The 20,396-nt window shown below is 41.5% G+C and overlaps 1 protein-coding gene across 3 annotated transcripts; it reads left to right on the plus strand.

Annotated features, from left to right (window-relative positions):
* Window positions 1-1,438: 1,438 nt before the first annotated feature.
* On the plus strand, window positions 1,439-13,492 carry slc34a1b (solute carrier family 34 member 1b). 3 transcript variants are annotated; one of them, XM_025063106.1, is made up of 13 exons: window positions 1,439-1,530; window positions 3,789-3,919; window positions 4,395-4,619; window positions 5,013-5,162; window positions 5,461-5,604; window positions 6,555-6,666; window positions 7,185-7,380; window positions 7,803-7,895; window positions 8,034-8,100; window positions 8,857-9,024; window positions 9,113-9,229; window positions 11,145-11,269; window positions 12,559-13,492. In XM_025063106.1, exons 2-13 carry the CDS (start codon window positions 3,868-3,870, stop codon window positions 13,129-13,131), a joined length of 2,022 nt encoding a protein of 673 aa, XP_024918874.1. In that variant the 5' UTR covers window positions 1,439-1,530; window positions 3,789-3,867; the 3' UTR covers window positions 13,132-13,492. The 3 variants fall into 3 exon arrangements, with proteins under 3 accessions (XP_024918874.1, XP_008325313.1, XP_024918875.1); XM_008327091.2 differs by having other exon boundaries at window positions 1,450-1,530; window positions 3,856-3,919; XM_025063107.1 differs by lacking the exon at window positions 1,439-1,530 and adding an exon at window positions 1,999-2,022 and having other exon boundaries at window positions 3,856-3,919.
* Window positions 13,493-20,396: the final 6,904 nt, after the last annotated feature.

A 20,396-nucleotide genomic window follows, 5' to 3' on the forward strand; every position in this document is an offset into this window, starting at 1 on the left:
TCACGATTAATCACGATTAATCAAGGTAATTTGCGTTCCTAAATATGACAAACCTTTTCTGAATATTGTTGGGACAGAAAGTCAAATAACAGCAGAGATTTGTTTGTGTTTCACGTTTGTTTGTTTTTTGTGACAATTGGGAATGATGTAAATAAAATACGGGAAAGTTTAAAGACAATTTTTGCAAAAGTCAAACTCAAAATTGGACTACATAGTTTGTGGATTTTAGTTTTTTCTGTGCGTCAATAGAAACCATTGTACTCAACAATATTAAACAGTCTACAGTTTCTCACAATCCATTTGACAGCCAAATGTCGGGTGTATCTGTTGTATTTTAAGCTTCGGTGAAACGGAAACGCTTCCCTGCAGTGTGTTCAAACAACACGTGCACTGGCCGCATATTAGACCATTAATAAGAGGATGGACTTCGTTTGTGGTATTATTTTTTATCTGATTGATTTCCCAAATCAATCATCGCTGTTCACGCATCACTTAAGACGGGGGTTCATTTGAATATTTTCCCATAAGTCAGTTATTACATTTGTTTGCAGGCTTCAATTTCTTCCCATCTCCTCGAGGCCTCATCAATCGTTTTACCTTATGCTGATGCTGTTAACAGCAGCAGCAGCAGCAGCAGCAGCAGCAGCTCTGGCTGAGGTCCAGCTGCCTTCACAACAACAAGGCCGTTATCTCTCTCTCTGGCTCCCAACTCTCACAACAGTTTGGGAAGTAACCGCTCAGTCTGGGGAGTTATTAAGTTCTGCTCCTCTGACTTTATGAAGGTAACTCTGGAGTCAGCAGGTTTAGGCAGAGAGAGCACTGCTGATAGGGCAGAACGGGCACTGGTCTAATATTAACCATTATTGTGTTGCACAAGTCATCACGGCACTCCCTCATGATCAAGAAGCAATCATTTATGAAGAATGGGATGTTGCCAGACCACATCTGAAGCCTTTTTCAGAAGGATGTGAGAAAATCTCCCCAGCTCCCTCTGTGCTCACTTCAAATCTGCAACCTCTGCCTAATCATCCAGCCCATGTAGTACAGACCACACAGTATGTGTCTGAATTCCAGCTGCTGACTTGTCTTGTAGAAGCCTAATTCACGCCTGGTCAGAGAGAGAGAGATGAGAAGAAGTTTCAATAGTTTCAATTCACTATGAAAGGGCTGTAGAAGCGCTTTTCTCAGGTTTCCCCACTAGGTGTCACGGTTTTCTCGCCGACGCGTTCAATAACAATCGCCTCACACAGTCAGGCTTCATTAATCTTAGACCTGAGGTCTTCATCTGGTTCCACATCGAGTGAAAGCGGCCTTTTGTAAAAAACATCATTTATCACCGAGTACACAACACGGTCTGTTAATACGGTTGTCCATTAACCGTCAGGTGGTCTGTGGGTGAAGCAGGTTCATCAACATGGTCTGGAGGTGTTCCTCACCTGACACCTCCAGACCACCAGGCGTATTTAAAGCTGTTTTATAGCCTGGTCAAGTTCTTTCTTCACGGGGTTTAAACACCTCACGTCACACAAGGTAAGACAACACGACACCGTCTGAATATAAACGACATTTTCAGCTGGAAATGTAGTTTCTGTGTCTGTTCCCATGTTACGGCTGTAGCAACGAAGCCAATTATTTAAGGTTCCACAGCTGGTGTAATACAAAACAGGGCATTATGGGATTGGAAAAAAAAAAAAAAACTAAACAAAAAAACCCCCAAAAAAACCAGAACAAACATAATTAATATATATTGTTGGACCAGAACTATGTAAAAGTAAATAAATAAATAAGTAAATAAACATTATATTTAAGATTAATTATTAGATTACATTTAGATTTTTTTAGACAAAAGTTGACCTTGAAGTGTAATCCTGACTTAACGGTTATCTTTCACTCACTTGGTGTTATTTTTTCGACATCAGAAGATGAATACGAGACACATGAGCTTCTGAATTTATGCTTTTTTTCCCCCAATAATTGATAAACACCTCAGCAGACTGGCTTGTCCGTGATGGAGAGGTAAAGGTAAGAAAAATCTAAGGAACCTATGAAACTACAATAGTTCTAATATTATATTCAGATATTTTTCATTCAGTGTTTAAGTCAGAATGATATAAATATTTTTTTAAATTATAGAATAGAGTAGCACTTTTTTGAAAAAAGAAAAATTCCATTTGTCATTACTATTTTTTATTTATTTTTAACCACACTACTTTATTTCTCCTCAGTAAGCCTGTGCTGGTCACCTTAGAAAACACTTTGTCTGATGTGATGTATGATAGTTTTCAAAGTTTTCTCTCGATTTCAGATGCTGGGGTAAAAACTGATTAAAATAAAAGCAGGAATATTCCGGTCTCGTCTCACATCCATCTTACAAAGGCAAAAAAAACCCTGTTTTTCAGTTGCAGACTTTCACCTTGTCGTCCCAGTTAGAGTTAAACACCATCGACGTCAGAGAGAGTGACGTCTGTCTGTTATGACTGAAAATAAATTATTTATACAAAATTCAGTCAAATTCTGCTCTCTTATCAACACCCGCTGGGAACCACTGCTCGTAGTGCAGAGTTGAGGAACATTTATCTCTCACTGACAGCAGCCGTCGGATGTTCCACACATACTTTCACTTCAAAACTTCACGTCAAACTCAATTTGGTGACAGAAAAAAAAGAAGAAGAAGAAAAGAAAACTTCACAGGAGTCGTCATTTGGGAATGGCTGATTTAAAATTAGTAAAATATGAAACGAGAGAATCAGAGCAGGTGGATTACAGAGGATTACATTACTGAAACACTAAACCTGTTCAGAGTTTATTCAGCTGCACTCTGTAGGAGGAGGCTCACACACGCATACGTGTACAGGGACCTGCAGGGAGGATGCTACACACAAAAGGAATGATGATGCCCTCACTCTAACAACTGGGATTTTACCCCTCTGTAATTAATGACCTCACTTCCACCCTCCCTGGCTTTGAAGAGACCCCCCCCCACACACACACCCGGAACAGGAGGCTGAGATGGGGGGAGAATCTGGGGCTGTCTTTGTCAGTCATGACTGTCAGAACCTCTGTAAAAAGCAGCTTGTCCTTTTATGTATGGGTTCCCAAAATGTGGGGCACGTCCTTGTAGGTAGCACAAAATGATGTGCCACAACAAAATAACTAACATTTCATTTATTTTAGGGGTGTGAAGTGGGCCGGAGCAGTGCAATCATAATTACCTATAAATAACAAAATGTCTGTCTTCTTCTCCTTTGTTCTCATTCAAAAAAGTACATTAGATAAATCTTCATATTTAATGAAATATAATTTTACAAAAAACATTCCTAAACATGAAGTATTTGTGTACTTTTTTTTATCAACGGGGTCGGATTGATACCCCAAGTGGGCCAGTTTTGGCCTGTGGGCCGTATGTTTGACACACTTGATTTAATTCCTTTATTTAAATAGAATACCAGTTTTATGTACATTTTTAAAACGAAACAAAAAAAGGATTTAAAATTCCTGAAAAACTTTGAACAAAAATACACTTAATTTGAGAAACTGAATATGTGGCTGAGGCGGTGTTTGACATCAGTCCAGTCTAAAGGGGGCGCTGCACTGATGTCAGTGTTTCCACAGTTTACTGTGATGATGCCACACCTGACCCCACATTAAGGACAGCAGCTCATTATCAGCAGCTCGGGACATTTCGATTCCCTTCATTGCTTGTGTGTTGATCTTATTATTGCTGTGTTGACTGATCGCCTCATATACACACCTGATGATCTCACTTGGTTTCCTTTTTACTGCTGCAGGTGCCTGATAAACACAGCCACCTCACACCGGCTCCTGCTGCCTCTAATTATCTCTGTCTCCAAACAGCATTAAAACACCATGTCCATGACTATAGTGACCTCTGGAGGCAGCCCGGGGATCCTCTTCAACGGTAAGGTCTCCAACTCCACTTTCAGCACAAACATTAATTTTTAGAAAAGTTGGCCCATTTTGCAGAAATGCTTAAAAAGCTGAATTAATTTTTTTGGGCAAAAAGACAAAGAAAAAGGGAATATTTTTCTTGGCAAAAACTAATTCTGGTTGTCAAACACAAATGCATTAACAAATAAATTAAAAAGAAATCCCGTCCCCCATACTCTCCCCGCCCCCCACCTTTGAAACCTTGCTGCCTTAATGTTACTTCAATGACTTTTCAGGATTTTTCTCACTCTACCTCTGTCTCTATTTTTAAATGCGTTGCATGAATCAATTTTCCAATTTTGTTTTTCAAACGCTCTAAAATGCTGTCTCTTGGCAAAAAAAGAAGTTCAAGAAAATTTGAGCTTTTAAGGCATTTTAACCAACTGCTCTGAAATAGGGGTTGTTATTTTTCTCTTATTTTGCCATGTTTCTGGAAATTGTCCAAGGTGATGCACCGCGGTTAAGTGCGTGCTCAGCTGTGCTCTCAGACATGAGATTGCACTGCTCTCAGCACCTCTCACAGCACAAACCTCCTCTGGAGGAGGACCCGCACTCTGGCATCAGCTCCACTCCTGACCTCAGTGGTAGTTTGAAGCGCCACCACCGACATACCAATCGTGGCTCAAGCCCACCTTCCCCCGGGGGCGCTGTGACACTCAACGCAGAGCAAGGTAACAAGAGCAGCATGTGTACGGTGGAGAGTCATAGGATCACCTCCTGGGAAATTAGCATCTCTCGTCTCTTTTACAAGGGAAAACACAGCAACAGAACACGGTGCTTATTAGACGGGAACACAGCAGAGAGACACACAACCAGTGGGATCACACACTCCGGGCTATAAAAGAACGCCGTTGGTGCCAACAGTTGTTGGCTGCACATGGGCAGTCAAGTGTGTTTCATAGCTTTGTTCTCCACATGAGGCTTTACCTCATCCACAAAACAAAAAAAAAAAAAACCCACAAAAACTCAGAAGCGTCTCATGTTGCGGCCAATTGTTTGTAGATCAGCCTGGTTCTCCAGATGAAGGACACTGACCGTCCTCTTTGTCTGCTAATTCCTAACAGAGCGACGTCCTCAGACGACCGCGGCGTCGACTTTGGACAATTTGAGGCACTTTTTCGTGAATCTGTCCAAACTCCCACTCCTCTTCGTCCTGCTCTTCCTCTTTGTTTGCTCCCTTGACACTTTGAGCTCTGCCTTCCAGTTAGCAGGGGGTAAGTACTTTAACCCCCACTGCCCCCCTCAGCGGGGTTTTCTTGTGATTCACCCTGTATATGTTTGATAAATAAATGAGTCACCACAGATTATTCTGTCCATCTGGGTCCCTGCTGTATAATTAACTCCACAGCCGCAAACAGTGACCTTTTAAATTTAGGAACCGGCAGTTTGCATCTTGTTTAACATGGTTTCTGGCAACACTGATATGTATGACAACACAACATCTCTCTCTCTCTCTCTCTCTCTCTCTGTGTGTGTGTGTGTGTGTGTTTTGTGGGTGGCATCTTCACCCAGGGAAAGTAGCGGGGGACATTTTCCAGGACAATGCGGTGCTGTCTAACCCGGTGGCAGGACTGGTGGTCGGGGTCTTAGTCACCGTGCTGGTTCAGAGCTCATCAACATCCACCTCTATTATAGTCAGCCTGGTGGCCTCTGGACGTGAGTAGACACACACACATATTAGTGTGTTTGAGGGCGAGTGTGTGTGTCCATATGATGCTGCACTGGATTTAAACCGTGGCCCAAAAAAAAAACACCCGGGCGTTAGAACAGGGAAAAGATGCAGCAGTGAAGAAAAATAAAAAACTGTCATGATGCTCGTGTGGCACCGACTAATACTATCCTATTAATTTTAATTACCATCGTAATAGAGCGTCGCTGTTGTGACTCACAGCGGCGACACATCTGTGTTTCCTCCAGAGGACGCCGAGAAATTTTGCATTTTGTTTGGCTGCCTAGCATCAACAAGCAAACGAGCGAGTAAATCATGTTTAAATCAACGTATCAATGTGTAGACGGGAGGAAACTTTCGCTGACGCCGGGGAAGATTTAGGTTTGCATAATCACGGGTGAATTTAATCAGTTGAGTGGAGAAAAACATAAAACCATTTTTCATACTTTAATCTCCATCCATTTTACTCAGACTTCAAATCACCATGCCTCATTAGACCAACACGTGGAGATGTCATGACCTGTCTGAAATCACCATGCCTCATTAGACCAACACATGGAGATGCACGTCGTGTGTCTGAAGCCGGTCTAAAGTCGATCAGTATTCAGGAGTTTCCTCCCCGTCTCTAAAGCTTTTCTGAAAATGAGCTAAGAGAGAAATTACGGGTAATTATCAGTGCGACGCAGAGCAGTGGGCGTACGTCTGTGACTGTGTGTATGTTACCATATGTCCTCCAGGTCATTATCATTAGAGACGTCCTCCACCATTAAAATCCCCTTAGAGTGTGAAAGGCTGAGCTGACTCCACCAACCGGTGAATTATAATCAGCTTTCATTCGGTTAAAAGTCGCCGTGACACACGACAGGTGTCGCGTGTTGACGTCCTGCATGGTAATGTTTACTGCACTGACGATGTTGTTTTCCCTGAATGAATACAGTGCTGGAGGTGAGGTCGGCTGTGCCCATCATCATGGGCTCCAACATTGGCACTTCAGTCACGAACACCATAGTGGCTCTGATGCAGGCGGCGGAGAGGACTGAGTTCCAGCGGTGAGTGAAGAAAACACTGAGGGTGAGTGCAGGGGGAGGAGGCCAGAGGAGCAGAGCGAGGAAGCGGGGAGGGGGAGAGCGGGGTGGGGGAGCGCACCTGAAATGAAAATCTGAAGAGGATAAGTGAGGAGTAAGATTGAGAGAGGTGAGGTGAAAGTGCGGAGGGTGAAGAGAATTCTGTAACAGCTCTGTTCAGTGTGGAGTGTGGTTTCTTTAACGCGGACAATAATGTCACCCGTTTCACAGTAATCCCACACCGATTGTCTGTTGGCATCAAAAGACACGGCTGAACAGATGGCGTGTTATTCAACCTCCCTGCTAAAATAAATATAATACATTCGTCTTTCAATTATACTCAACGGAAAATTGGCGTCCGAACTAAAACGGTCATAACGTCACACGTCCAGCAAAAGGTTAAGCCATGGAAAGCAGATTACACTTCAATCATTCAGAGTAGTCGTTTGTCCAGATTATTTTGACCTTACCACAAAAAAAACCCCAAATATGTCCTGTCGCAGAGCCTTCGCCGCGGCGACGATCCACGACTGCTTCAACTGGCTGTCAGTCCTCGTCCTGCTGCCACTGGAGGCGGTGACTGGGTTCATGACCCGTCTGTCCCACCTGCTGGTCACCAGCTTCCAGCTCCAGCCTGGGGAAGAGGCTCCAGAGCTGCTGAAGGTCATCACTGAGCCGGTCACCAATCTCATCATACAGGTGGGCATCACAGCAGGGTGATATTGATATTCATTTGGTCATTGTGATCACTTCACACCTGTGGTGTGCAACCAAACTACGGGTTGTTTCCAAACAGAGGCAGAAAAAAAAAAAAGTCTTTGCCACCTAAAAACTGCTAGGTTACCATCAGCTGATGACACCACCCTCACACTGACTCTACATCTGAAAGCCTTATGAATGATGATGTGCAGAGACATTTCCATGCTGCACTGCCAGCAAGGCATGAACAGGAGTCGAGGTCACGGTGAGGTCAACGTTATATTTACTGCCGAGGGGAACGCTCCCTGAACTCATCATCACATTAATAAACAGCCATCGGAACAACCTTTGGTATTTACTCCTTTCCTCTTAAGTGAGTACTGCAGTACAGACGTTAATGATGGTATTTGATCTGGTTTCAGTTGGACCAATGTGTGATCACAGGGATTGCTTTGGGAAACGAGGAGATGAGGAACAGGAGTCTGGTGAAGGAGTGGTGCTGCCCTGACCTCCTGGTAATAACTCACCTCCGTGGTTCTCCTGTTCTGCAGACGCCGTGTTACAGACAATAACCTGTCTGTGCTCATGATGAATATTCCTTTCCTTCCTCCCTCCCTTCCTTCCTTCCTTCCTTCCTTCTTTTCTGTCCTCAGCCCACAGACATCGGGTGCTCAGATTCCTGTGGTCCCGCCCCAGACTCACTTCACTCATTAGTAAAGTGTGAGTACAAACCCAGTGTTGAGGCTGAAGTGAAGTCAACTGCTGGACGAGAAGTAAACTGGTGCCAGTTGGACTGTTATACCATGTGTCAATCTGGATCTGGCCCATAAAGTCATTTTGGGTGGCCCACAAGTGTCTACCACTCTATCTATTCACTGTGTTAACAAGTGTATATTTTAATGCAATTTAATTTTTAAAAATATTTTTTGTCTGTTATGTGCGCCCCCTGCAGGGCTGTTTGCAGTCATTTTCTTCTACATTGTTTAACATACTGTGGTTTTTTTCTCCTTTAGAATTAGAAATTGTAAACATATTTACATCTGCAGATATATTTATTGTCATTTACCTGAAGGTTAGATTTGTTATAAAACAAACAAAATATGTTTTTTGAATCAATGATCAAATTCAGAGACAGGTTTTATCTTTAATACCATCTGAGCCAATCATAACGCCAATGTGACCCTGAGACTGAGGCAGGAGTTAACGAGACGCAGGTAGAAAGGTTTAGACAATCACAGTGGAGGGAAACACAGGAGGAAGACACAGGTGGCTGTAGTAATGTGGACACGGGAGGGCAGGAAGTGAAGCCCTCGAGGGGGGACAGGAGGTGAGACACATGATCCAACCAGGGACGAACACAGAATACCAAATATAAAACAACTGAGGGAGTATCTTCATCCAGTCTGGACCTGGGGATGGAGTTGATGTTTTTCTGTCTGTGATCTGTTTGTCTGACGACGGCTTCTCACTCTGCAGGTCGTCATCTCTTCGTTTCTACCCAGTTATCAGACCTCGCCGTGGGTCTGATTCTGTTGGCAGCCTCCCTGACCGCCCTCTGCTCCTGTCTGCTGCTCCTGGTCAAGCTGCTTAACTCTCTCCTCAAAGGTCACGTAGCAAAAGTCATACATAAGGTCATCAACACAGGTGGGCAGACCATGAGCTGCTGAAGCATTTTCTCAGTGTTTTCTGTTTGTGCAGTCGCTCATTTCTTCCTGAAACTGTGTCTCAACAGACCTGCCTTCTCCGTTTGAGTGGCTGGCTGGATACGTGGCCATGTTGGTGGGAGCAGGAGTGACGTTTGTGGTCCAGAGTAGTTCTGTCTTCACTTCAGCCATCACACCCCTCGTCGGTAGGTGACGTGACGGATATGGTCCCTGAGTTTAGTCTTTGTCTTTAAATGTCTTTAATATATTGGAGCTTGTCAAAGAACTGACTAATTACTCCCACCTAGTGGCACTGGTTTGGTCCATGGACCATAGGTTTGTATGTTAGCAACAGTGGTTGTTGAATGGCCCAGTGATGAACTGGTGAACTGTTTAAGTCCCTCCCCCTCTTGTCTGTTGACAGATAGGATTGGCTCCAGTGCCCCCTTGTGGCCCTGCAAAAGCATAAGCAGTAGCTAATAGATGAATAGATGGGTAAAAAAAATCAAAACAAAGTAAAACTCAGAGGTTAACCTTTACTTCGGGTCGTTTTTATTGCCATTCACTAGAGTCACTTCTCCTTATCATCATTCTGTTGATATGTGAAAAGGTTTCATGATAAATAATACATTGTGCATTAGAAAGGCTGTAGCAGGTGCATAGTTAGCTGTCAGTCAATCGATGGACAGAAAATGGTAAAGACGGCGCTGAGGGCAGAGAACAGGGTCAGCCATTAATGAACACAGCATTCTTACCCAGGCCCGGCTGCTGTAGTTTCTATATTAACTGAGCTGGGTTTATAATTCATGCCTGAAGTTGTGGCTCTGTGTGGGTTTGTTATCCAGACTTGGGTTGGCAGTTGGCTTCACCCCCATATCTTTATGAAACAGGGATGGAGCTGAGGTTTTATATCTGCTTAGAAAAGCAATAAAAAAATAAAATCAAGGTCATAATTCAGCTTTTACATCTAATTTTGAAACAGGTGTTTGTAGTTGACACCACGGGTGTTGCTGGAGAGAAAATGCTGCCCACACAATAGTGGCAAATGTCAATCATTCCTAGAACAGCCGGTGTATTCCTGTATCCTGGTGTCACTGTTTACTACCACAGCAGCCAGTTAACCCATCGTTGACTAGTGTTGCTGGAGAGTTTAACTCCCTCATTTAACTCCCTCATTATTGTTGGTTATTTTTTTTTTTTTTATGTGAACCAAACTCACTCCCCTATAATTTCCTCCTTGACTAATGGCCAAATAAGAACATAAGCCTCTTCATTTCCAGGGACTGAGTCTGAACACCAGGTTACATAACCAGCAGTGTACTGCACAGGCCAAATGAAGCATAAAACTCCAGACTCCTCCGTCTGCTACACAGCCGTGCACGTGATATGAGAATCCTTTTTTAATTTAAAAAGTAATTGTTAGTTGAAATGAAACAAAGAAACACAGAGAGAAGGATTTGCAGTCGGCATTAATTAGACTGTAAACCATTAGGTTTCGGCATTAACGCTCATGCATCACAGGCAGAAAATAAACATTAAACTCACAGAGTAATTTTCCTGTAACTTTAGTTTTTCTAAGTATGTGAGTGAAGCAGAGTTGATAATGAGGTTTTTCCTCAAACAGCCATTTATTTGAGCCTTGTTCTCTGGCAGAGAAGAAGTTCAGCTTCATTGATTGGACTTTTTGTTGATTTTCTGCTGCCATTTAGTGGCATCAACAGAAACTAGGGTTGATTTGATGTGAATGCATGAAAACAGACTTCAGTTTTTACCAGACCTCGTACCAGTGTCGAGCCAGTGGACTGTAGTTTGTCCAGGTCTGACCTGAGTACAAAATAAATGCTTCTGTTCATTTAAAAGATTTGAACCGAGTATTATTATTATTATTATTTATTTTTTTCAGTTCTTTTAAAGTTCAGCTGTTGGACAGTTTGACTGTGACTCTGATTACATACAGTTTTTATCCGCGCTTACTGTCGCTGTGTTTATCAAAAAAGTCGATGCCTGTCGTGGATTAAATCGACTCAAATCCTTTCCTCAGAATCTGAAACACGTCCTGACTCACTGTTAGAATATCTGTTCGTTCCTTTTGACCTGCCTTGTTTCTGTCGTCACTCTCAGGCGTCGGTGTGATCAGTTTGGAGCGAGCCTACCCACTCACGCTGGGATCCAACATCGGTACCACCGCCACTGCACTGCTGGCAGCGCTGGCCAGTCCTGGCAACAAACTGGCAGCTGCCTTACAGGTAGGATGACGATCAAGTCTTTGTTTATTTGTATTATACAGATACAGAATTCAGGAAGTTTGAAAAAGTCAGATCTGAAGTCTGCCTGTTGTTTCCAGTCCAGGTCATTCTCTAGGATTTTCTAGGATTTTCTTTCCTGTTTTGAAGATTACTGTTCATGTACCAACCACTTCTTAAAGTGTCAGAAATAATGGGAAAACATATGAAAGTAATGACCCCATATTTCACACTTCTTCCTACTGGTCGTAAAAATTGGCCAATTAAATTTTTCAAGATGTTGCAGAAGATGCTTAGGATTGACACAGTTGAATTTCTTTATTTTTAAATTTTCTTAAAATGTTAATCACAGGTTGACGTTTTGGACATGTTCAAAAAGGTTGTCTTATTTCTTGTTTCCCTTTGATGGAACAAAAACAACCCCCCAGAATACCTCATTTGTGCTATTGCAACAACAGCGGGCAACACAAGTTGTACTTGTGTTGACTTTTCTGTCAACCTGAAAAATCGTGCTCTCTCCTCCCCTCACGTCTGTGAACATAATTCCTTCAGGGCATGATGGGAGAATGAACGTACTGCATGTGAACAATGTCAGGAACCAAGTGGAAAAATGAAACAAAGACTGTGATCAGAGATTATAATAAAAGGTAAAAAGGACGGTCAGTTCCTTAAGGTCAGAAAAAGAGTCAGAAAAAAAAAAATATTGTCTGAAAAATAGTTTGCAATTGTAGGTTTTGGCTGAGCACTTGTAAAATCTTGGCGGGTTGTACAGACAGTTGTTCTGTTCTAAAGAAAAATGGATTAAAACAAAATAACTAAAATAGCTTCAAACACTGGTCTCTGTGAGAAATTGAATACAGTTTGATAAGGAGTTCTGGTACTAGTATTTGTAGTACTTCTCCAGAACATTTAGTTTTTTGTTAAAGGCTAACCCAGGAGAGTGGTGCAGTGGTAGTCTCCTAATCCAAGGTTGGGTTGTCTGAAACTGGCATTTGGTTTAAAAACTCCAAATCATGTGGATGATGCTGTGATGTGTGTCAAACTAATGTAAAGCAGTATTTAAAAAACAGTTAGCAGAGTGGATGATGCTGTGATGTGTGTCAAACGAATGTAAAGCAGTATTTAAAAAACAGCCTTACATGTGACCTTATTTGAATTCTAGACAACCTCACATGAGGTCGCGACCCCAAGCTTGACAAACACCGGCTTCAGCTGTTTTGATCAGTAAAGTTAAATGTGCTCAATGAGTGATTACTACAGATTTCTTGGTTTCTTCTTGTATTTGTGCTCAGATCGCCCTGTGTCACTTACTCTTCAACGTCTTCGGCATTCTGCTCTGGTATCCTCTCCCTTTTACGCGACTGCCCATAAAGATGGCTCGCGTCCTCGGTAATCGCACCGCTAAGTACCGCTGGTTCGCCGTCTTCTACCTGATCTTTAGCTTCTTGCTCCTCCCCTCCGTGGTGCTGGGCCTCTCACTGGCTGGCTGGAGGGTGATGACGGGCGTCGGAGCCCCTTTCCTGGGCGTGACCATTTTCATTGGCATCGTCAATGTACTGCAGGCCCACAGTCCTCATCGCCTCCCCTCGAAGCTCCAGAGTTGGGACTTTCTCCCTCAGTGGATGCACTCTCTCAAACCTCTCGACCGCCTCATCGCTCGGGCTCTCAGTTGCCGCAGCGTGTCATCCACGCAGGAGCAGATGGAGGAAGACGAGGAGAAAATCTCAACGCAGACCAACTGTGTCGGCTCACAGACGGAGTCCACATTTGACAACCCAGTCCTTGACTTTTTAGATGAGTGCAGACCGGGGCAACGGGTTTTTAAATTAAAGGGTCTGGAGAGATGCAACAGCACTCCACTGTAGCTTCGACTGATGACGGACGCTCGTTTCAAAGGCCTCACACTCTGTTGGCATCGTGACAGAAGTTCCCCTGCAAAAAGGCTGTTTTTGTATTTAAATACACCCATTTGTACTGAGTGTGTGAGAGCATTTTGCAAAGGTCAAGGAGCAGGTAATCGGTATGAAGTTTTACCTCAGAAAATCAACCAAACTCTGAAGCAATATGCAATATTCACAGTAAGAAATGCCTTATCATTGCCTGCAGTAGAACTGTTTAACATATTTGGTAAAAAGAAAAAAAAAGTAATGAAAGTAAAGGAAAGTCTTCAGAGAGTGATTTGTGAACTGGCCGGAGAAAAATGAAAAATAAAAAGAGTATAAAATATGTAACTGGCCGGAGAAAAATGAAAAATAAAGTATAGAGTATAAAATATGCAGAGTTTTCGTGATGCAAGTCTGTGGGAATGTTGATGAACCAAAAATGTTTCGTACATCACATGACCTTGTCATAAATGGGTCTTCCTACATCAAGGTAGAACATTTTTCAGTCAGAGATTTTGGTAAAAATACTTTGGTATTTATGGCCCTGCTGTCAAAGATTTATAGGAAAATCTCTAGATATTTTATCGACCGCTAGTTTTGACCTGGCTGGACCATGTGAAGACATACTTGTCTATAAAGACATACACAGCTCACCACACTCACCGTCTCTGTCCCGGGTGTGGAAAACATGAGATTTAATCACTTTTGCAAAGTTTTGTCAAGGCGCTGGGTTTGGGTAAGAAATGATGGAATGGAAAGTAAAGCCCAATTTGTTTGTGTTCAAACCCCCCGGGGGGGGGGGGGGGGGGGGTCATTATGTAGTCACTACTTAGTGTTAATGTATTCACAAACTTTATTTCATGCATAATTTATACGTTCAGCAGTGTTTCTAAAAAGCATCAACGCTCGTTCTATAGTTTTAGATTTTTGCAAATCCCAGTGAGCCGTCGAGAGAATCCTCACTGAAAAGACGGTCAGTCAGACACCGGCACGGGTAGAAGTACTATCAAGTACTAGTTACATAAGTGATGGTTATGGGTACAGTATAATATTATTGAAAGAGTTCAAATTTTATGGATATATATATATTTGTGTCTATATATTTATATATGTATACAGTATATATATGTTTATGCATACATATATTATGCATATGCAGTATTGTGCACAAAGTAAAATACAAATATACAAATACATATATTTATATATTTACATATATAAATGCATTTTACATATTTGGGCGCATGTATGTATATGTATAATTGTATATATAGAATAGTGATTATAACAGTATATTTTATAAATACAGTATGAGGTTGATCAGATACTGTATATTTACTTAGATTTGTCTCTGTCTGTGTTTCCAGAGGGACACTGGTTATAATATATATATATTCCTCCTTATGTTGTCCTGGGAATAACACTCTGTGGGATGATGGGGAAACAGAGTGCAGTAGTTCCTGTTGGGATTACTTGAAAAGAAGCTGGATTCAAACCTAGGCCTTCTGGGTAGAACGACTCCCTCCTCACTGAACTACGTCCACAGAATATTGATGCAGAAATTTTAAGAACAGACTATAAATAAATGTGCATTTTTTTTTTTTTTTGGCTTTGTCTGGCAAATATAAGTTCTCCGTAAATTTATGGGAGTCTTTTTTTCAACATAAAAAATTAAACGTATGTTTTATTTAAACAGCATACGGTGCAGTCGCTCTGATCCCAACTCCTGAGAAAACAATGACCTAGATGACGGAGGAGCTCAAAGATACGCTCAACGATTATATAAGTATTAGTAGGCGACTAAATACACACACACACACTACACACATACACACACCAGGCAGCAGACGAATGGTGGCGTGAGTTACCTAATGTGAAGTGTACGAGTGCGCTGGACGGACTACGTCCACACTTGTGTAAGTGGGACGAGTGAGTGTGTACACTCAGGAGGTGTTGTTGGACGTGTGAATACTGCGCCGTTGTCTCCGTTTCCACGTGACAAGTGACCGTACAGTTTACACGTGTTGTTTCTCTCCACTCTGTAGACACGATGACAGAGAGGGAGAAAAAAACAAAACAAAACAAAAGGTCAAACTCCTTCACTTTTTTTTTTTTTTTTTTACACTGACAGACAGGACATGACGGTGCTTTTGTGCACATGGAATGAGTGGCGTGAGTGTTTATTTGAGCTGGTAAAATTACCCTGTGCGGTTTGTAGCTGTCAGAAAGACTGACTTTGTTCTTCCCAACGTGTCTTACATGAAAGAGCGTTGTAGAAAAGCTCTCGTAGACGTAGCTGATGTGTCGCAGACGCTGTTCGTCTGTCGGCTACATAACAATCCCGAAAACCAAAGTTCACAGCAGACGTGTCCAAACGTGTCAGACAAATTTGACAACGACGACTTTAGTAAAACCCAGCTGGCCTGGACCAGGGGTTGGGAACCCCTGTATTAGCGCTATGATAATTCAACGGAATCTTTGGATACACAGAGGGCATCGTTCTGCCTGTGTGTTAAAATTTGTTACAAATTTTAATCTGATTACTTTATAAGAGTATAACAAAGGTTTTACTAATATTTAAAATGTTGATAAATGTTCATTAAATCTGAGTTATTAATAATCATCATGTTAAGAGTGTGGTTTAGTTTTTCCTTTTCTTCACTACTCTTACTGAAAATACAATAATCCGTTATTATTCTGGTCCACGTTTAAAAAAAAAACCCATGCTGTCTTGTTTCATGGCCAGTAGCGGGTGTTGAGTCAGAACTGCGAGAGCCTGGTGGGCCATGTTTACCCCAAATCTGCTTCAGTCCTGTTAGGAGCCAACAGTCTGTGCTGCCAGTCCAATGTCCCGCCATATTATAACCACTCATGTGCTTGCATCAGGTCCTGTGATAAGTAAAGCATGCCCAGGCTTAATGAAACTGTGAGCGTGCACTCGAATGACAACCTGTTTCTGGGGCAGTAACGTTATATGATGACAGGCTCGCATGCCTACACATGCTAACGCTGGATCAAAATTTGCGATCATGACTAAAGGAGTCAGACGCATGGGTGAAGGGTTCTATATAATCTACAGAGGAAGATCATCTGTCGATGCTTCGAGTCCAGGGTCTGGTGAAAACTCACTCTCTGTTACTTTGTTCATTAACGACGTTAAACAGCCTCACGCAGCAGTAAACATTCACATACAGAAAAAAACCCGTTGATTATTCAGAATGTGTTTACGTGGCTTGAATCCCTCTCACTGGGAAATAACCGCAGAGAGGTTGTGAAAGAGTCTGATCGCAAATAAGAAATGATTCAGCTCAAAATGCATGAAAATAAATTTCGGCAAATAGATGTAAATCAATGCAAGTCACCCAAGGAGGAGCGCTCCGAGAAGTTCTCTTTGTCAGTGCCTGAAACTTCGATAATTGCAATACTATTTTGTGTTTACTGCATACAAAGAGACAGAGAGAGGTGAAGGTGGAGGAGTGGAAATAGAAAAGGCAGACGAGGTGTTTATGGGGCAGTGTTTTCTTATAATTATTTTTGATAATTTGTTATACAGTGTATTATTTTTGATAATTTGTTATAAAATAAGACTCTAAAAGTGCAGAAAAAATCAGTACGAAAACAGCACACACACAAAAAAAAAAAAAGACTGTAAAAGTGCAGAAAAAAATCAGTACGAAAAGAGCACACAACAAAAGTTTGAGCTTTACATTTGAAAAAAAAAATCTTAAAATGTGGTTTGTTTCTTTCTTCAATTCCTGCAGTTCTATCAGCGTAGTGTTCAACTAAACAGGCCCAGGTCTGAACACAGAGTACATTGTGAATAAGTAGAAACTACGAGATGATGGTTACATTTAATTACAAATACTTTTTGCCCTTTCAGTTTCAAGGCTTTAAAATGCTCAAAATCTAAACTCAGAACTACCCCTAGTGGATGTATTACTTAACAACAACGCCTAACATAAGGTACAAATTGCAGTAACTAACTGAATTACTTATGAACATATGTAAAAAAGAGCATATTTGGTATTTAATACTTACACTTGAATACATACACAAGTTTTGCGTGTACAATAATTGGCTGTATTTTAAAGAAGAATATTCTTTAGAATGATCTCTTCTGAGTACCAAAATACTGAGGTCCGCAAAAAAAAAAAGTCTATATATAAAGGCCTGGTAAAGTCATTCATGACTCCTTCGTCATGACACAATGGAATGTAAACAAAGCAGGATATAAATAGCAGGAGTGGAGACGGGAGGAGGAAACAGCAGCCTGGTTCACAACAAGACTCAGTGACAGGAAACCAGGGTGACAGTAGCATGAGATTCCCACTGCTATTCCTGTGCTTCATCTCTGTGGCACTGTGCAGTTTTTCAACAAAAGGCTACACTGCAGATTCTTCTTCTCATTTAGGGTCGACAAAAGAATTATAATCTTGTCAAATAAATGTGTTCTGGACCTTTCGCTCAGCTGTAACGGATTACCTAATCTGTTTTATTTACCAACCAACTGTTAGAATTCAGTTAGTCTATCAGTGATTCTACATATGTTATATTTAATGTGTTAAAGGTCAAGTCGAGTGTTGGTGTTAAACTGTAGGCCCTGGGACTCTGCGTTGCTCACCATACAACCTCTGTTGTCGTGTCAGGGTTGACATTTCCATTAAGTTTGTCTGTTTTCATTCAGGGCGCACAAAGTTAAAAAGGAGAAAATAACTTGTCATGCCTACATTCCCCACAAGTGGGCCCCACCGCACACACTTTGTCTTATCCTTACCCTAATTTATGTCCAATCCTTTTCCTTAGGCTAAATCTAATCTGATCCTATTTTACTCCAAACTCAATATATACCTGAAACTAGTCTCTCATCGAGGGACGGTCCGACAAAAAGTCCCCATAAGGACAAAGTGTCTCCTCTACAATGGTATGTGTATATTATTTTCCGACAAAAAGTCCCCATAAGGACAAATCGTCCCCTCTACAATGGTATGTGTATATATTTTTTTAAAAATGTCCCCACAGGTATAGCTATACCAGACACACACAGACACACACAGACATTGTTTAGGTCAATCCTAGTTTTAAGTTGTCCTTAATAAGAACCCAAACTGAATGTAACTCTGGTGACGAAGTAGATTATTGTCTGAGCGTATGAATAAAGGTTCATATTTCTTCATGCCTTTGTGGGAAAATGATATTTGACTAAAGTGTGCTTCAAACATTTTTCTTCCAGCCTGCAGAAATGTCAACAAAGATCTTTGTAAAGTAAGATTTCTGGCTGGAGAAGTCAATAACGAATCCAGCAGACAGTCGGGTACAGCAGGTCGAGAAACAAACTCACAGACAGAACCGCGTGACTCAGACCTTGAAATCACAACTCAAATGGTGGCAGGCGCCCTATCAGAACAGTGTGCTAAATATTCCACTGTGTACTTTTCATTTCCAAAACCTTTTTATAAATGAATTTTCTTTTAACGACAGCTTCTGGAAAACGAAGAGTGTCTGTGAGACTGACGGCCATAATCATCTGTTCTTCTGTAAATGTGTGAATCTGTTGGTACGTGAGGTTTGTCCACTGTGGTCACACTGACTCTGCCCTCGGTCACCTCGTTTGTTTTGCTCTCTCGTTTCAGTTTTTCATCCACACAGTCTGAACTGAAGGCGCCTCTTTGATGAGGAGTTAACTCGTCTTCAAGAAAACAAGACGCACACATGCTGGTAATGAATTTATTTATTTTTTTATGTGGTTTAGAAAGTATAATTCCTTATTTGGGCTTGAATACTGCCTCCATGGGAATATGATTGCGAAGTCTTTTCAAAAAAAATTGTGATGTTTTTTTTTTTTTTTGGAGTCTCGGTTGCAAAATTTCTCTCGTGTGATCTGATAACACTGCCGTTGTGTTTTACTATTTAAAATATATATTATTTTTTAATTCATGTTATCAGTGGAGTTTTCTTGTCATCTGACCTCTAATGGTCTTTTTTTTTTTTTTTTTTTTTTTTTTACTTACTTCTGTTTTGGTGTCGTGACCAGGAGTCATGGATGAGTATTTTACCCAAGCTCATTTGTTTTGTGGACAGGCCTGTAATTACATGCACATGCACACCATCAGGCAGACCCTCACATTGAACACAGATACACACACACACACACACCTGGAGACCAAATGATCCATTAAATTACTCAAAGCGAGTCCGGACGCTGGGTTTATTTGTTTTTATTTGTTAACTTCCTCTGTATCATCACGGTTCCTGAAACTGTTCAGACGGTGCTGCTCACAGTTCATCTACTCTGCACTCATATTTTTATATGCTTTATATATAAACATAGAAAAAACTCAATCAACTCCTGGAACTTCGATCGCTCCGTACGCCAACGACGCTGTGTTCTCATGAAAACCTGAGCCCTCGCTCGACAGTCTGGGCACATTGTGATTTAAATTTGACCTCATGGAAGCCTCAGTCCCAGTATCTGTGTGTCCGTGTCCGTCTCCTGCCTTGTCCAGATTAATCTTTTTTCGGTGCTTTCCCAATAATTGGACCTTCTCACACACCAACTGTCGCTCCTGTCCTCAGGTCCAGATCATTTGAACTTTAACTGTGTACTTTAGCCAAAAGTACCAGAACTAATACCCATTGTCCTCACTCATCCACCTGTCCTCCTCTGTTGCCTCGATGGACTCCACCAATGTCATGCCCTCAGGGGCAGACAAGCCCCTCCCACTCTTACCTTCTTTGCTCGTCAGTGTCTGAACTTGTCGTCGTAGATGTTTTAGATCTGACTGTTCTTCTGACAGATTTGTGACAGAAACTTTTTATTTCCTACATCACTTTAAAAAGCCATTTAAACCTGGCCTGGAGTTGGATTATATTATGAAACCGTCAACTCCCTGCTGTTTTCACTGGCTGCTCAGATCCATCAGGCCTTTAGCTGTTTACTCTCCTAAATTAAAAACCAAACATCACTTGTGTCTCTGTTGGAATAACAACTCGCTGGTATAACATGTAACTCAGCTCCTGGCAGATGGGTTTCACATCTAATGAATATTTATTAAAGTTCACTGCCCAGAAATTAATTTAAAAAAATCAAAACCCAAAATGTATTGTATTGAAATTAAATCATCTTGTCATAAACACAACAGATGCTCTTAGAAAAAAAGGGACATTTTTCTGGTGTTAAATTCCTGTTTTTTTTTTTATCTCAAACTTTTTGATTTATGTCTACATCATGTTGCATCATGATGTAGACA

The sequence above is a fragment of the Cynoglossus semilaevis genome, chromosome 15, assembly GCF_000523025.1.
Source record: "Cynoglossus semilaevis isolate Cse_v1.0 chromosome 15, Cse_v1.0, whole genome shotgun sequence".
Lineage (NCBI taxonomy): Eukaryota > Metazoa > Chordata > Actinopteri > Pleuronectiformes > Cynoglossidae > Cynoglossus > Cynoglossus semilaevis.